At 35.3% G+C, this 1,141-nt stretch overlaps 1 protein-coding gene across 1 annotated transcript; it reads left to right on the top strand.

Annotated features, from left to right (window-relative positions):
* Positions 1 to 125: 125 nt before the first annotated feature.
* Pmar_PMAR018130 (glucosamine-6-phosphate deaminase, putative) lies at positions 126 to 988 on the top strand (the record flags this gene model as incomplete). The annotated part of the gene is made up of 5 exons (XM_002769999.1): positions 126 to 302; positions 377 to 485; positions 537 to 630; positions 725 to 794; positions 884 to 988. Coding segments are annotated over 5 exons (555 nt in total), but the record flags the coding sequence as incomplete, so codon positions are not given.
* Positions 989 to 1,141: the final 153 nt, after the last annotated feature.

Below are 1,141 nucleotides of genomic sequence, written 5' to 3'. Positions count from 1 at the left end.
GATACGTCAGGTTGATCAATGGTGTCTTGATTACGAATCAAAGATTCGTTCACTAGGAGGTAATAGTATAAGAATACTACTATTACAATCATCATGATGATGATCATGTTATTATATCATTGTAGGTATCGGTTTTTTCCTGGGTGGTATTGGTCGTGATGGTCATATTGCCTTCAATGTTTGTGGTAGTGATCATAGGAGTACAACTAGATTAGCTCAACTTAACTATCCAACTCAAGCTGCTGCATCTGCTGATCTTGGTGGTATTGATGCTGTTAAGGCTAAGTGTGCTATCACTATTGGTAATAACAATAAGAACTAAATAAGTATCATCATAATCATTATTGTGATTGGTGGCAGCCCTATGATGTTATAGGTCTTGGTACTATTACATATAACCCTGACTGTGTATGTATCCTTATAGCAGCTGGTGAAGCTAAAGCACCTATGGTGGCTAATGGAGTTCAAGAGGAGACTAATATTAAGTAGTAAACTTTTATAATAATGAATACATATATATTATTATGATCATGTAGATATCCTAGCCATGCTATTCGTGTATTACCTAATGCTGCATTCTATGTGACTAAAGGAGCTGCCAAGCTGCTAGTGGAAAGGAATATTGTTGATGTAATAAGACTGTTATTGTTATTGCTGCTGCTGTTGTTGTTAGTTTAATATCTCTATTTATGTTGTCCTCAATCATCATCATCATTGTTGGTAGTTAAAAGAAGCATCTAATGTTGGTATTGAGGATATTGAGAAGATACTTGTTGATGTATCTGTATCATCACGTAATCATCATCATCATCATCATCATCATCATCATCATCATCATTATCATTATGCTTCTTCCTCCTCCTCCTCCTGTTGTTATTATCAGGTAAACGCCTAGTCGATCTTGATACAGTTGATGTGAATAAGGATCCTATGGGAAAGGTTCTTATGGATCGTATGGGATGGTCTAAAGAGGATCTCCATGATACTTGTAAGAATGATAATGATGATTATATCTCCCATTATTGTTGTCCATATTATTATTAGGTAGGATGGTTACAGAGCGTCTAATATCAAAGATTGGTAAGGGTACTGAGACTCTTACTAATACTACCTTCATGCATATAGAACCACATAATGATGA

This window comes from Perkinsus marinus (genome assembly GCF_000006405.1).
Source record: "Perkinsus marinus ATCC 50983 genomic scaffold scf_1104296964386, whole genome shotgun sequence".
NCBI lineage: Eukaryota > Perkinsozoa > Perkinsida > Perkinsidae > Perkinsus > Perkinsus marinus.
Note: the sequence above shows the minus strand (reverse complement) of the source record. Positions and strands in the feature narration are given on the sequence as shown.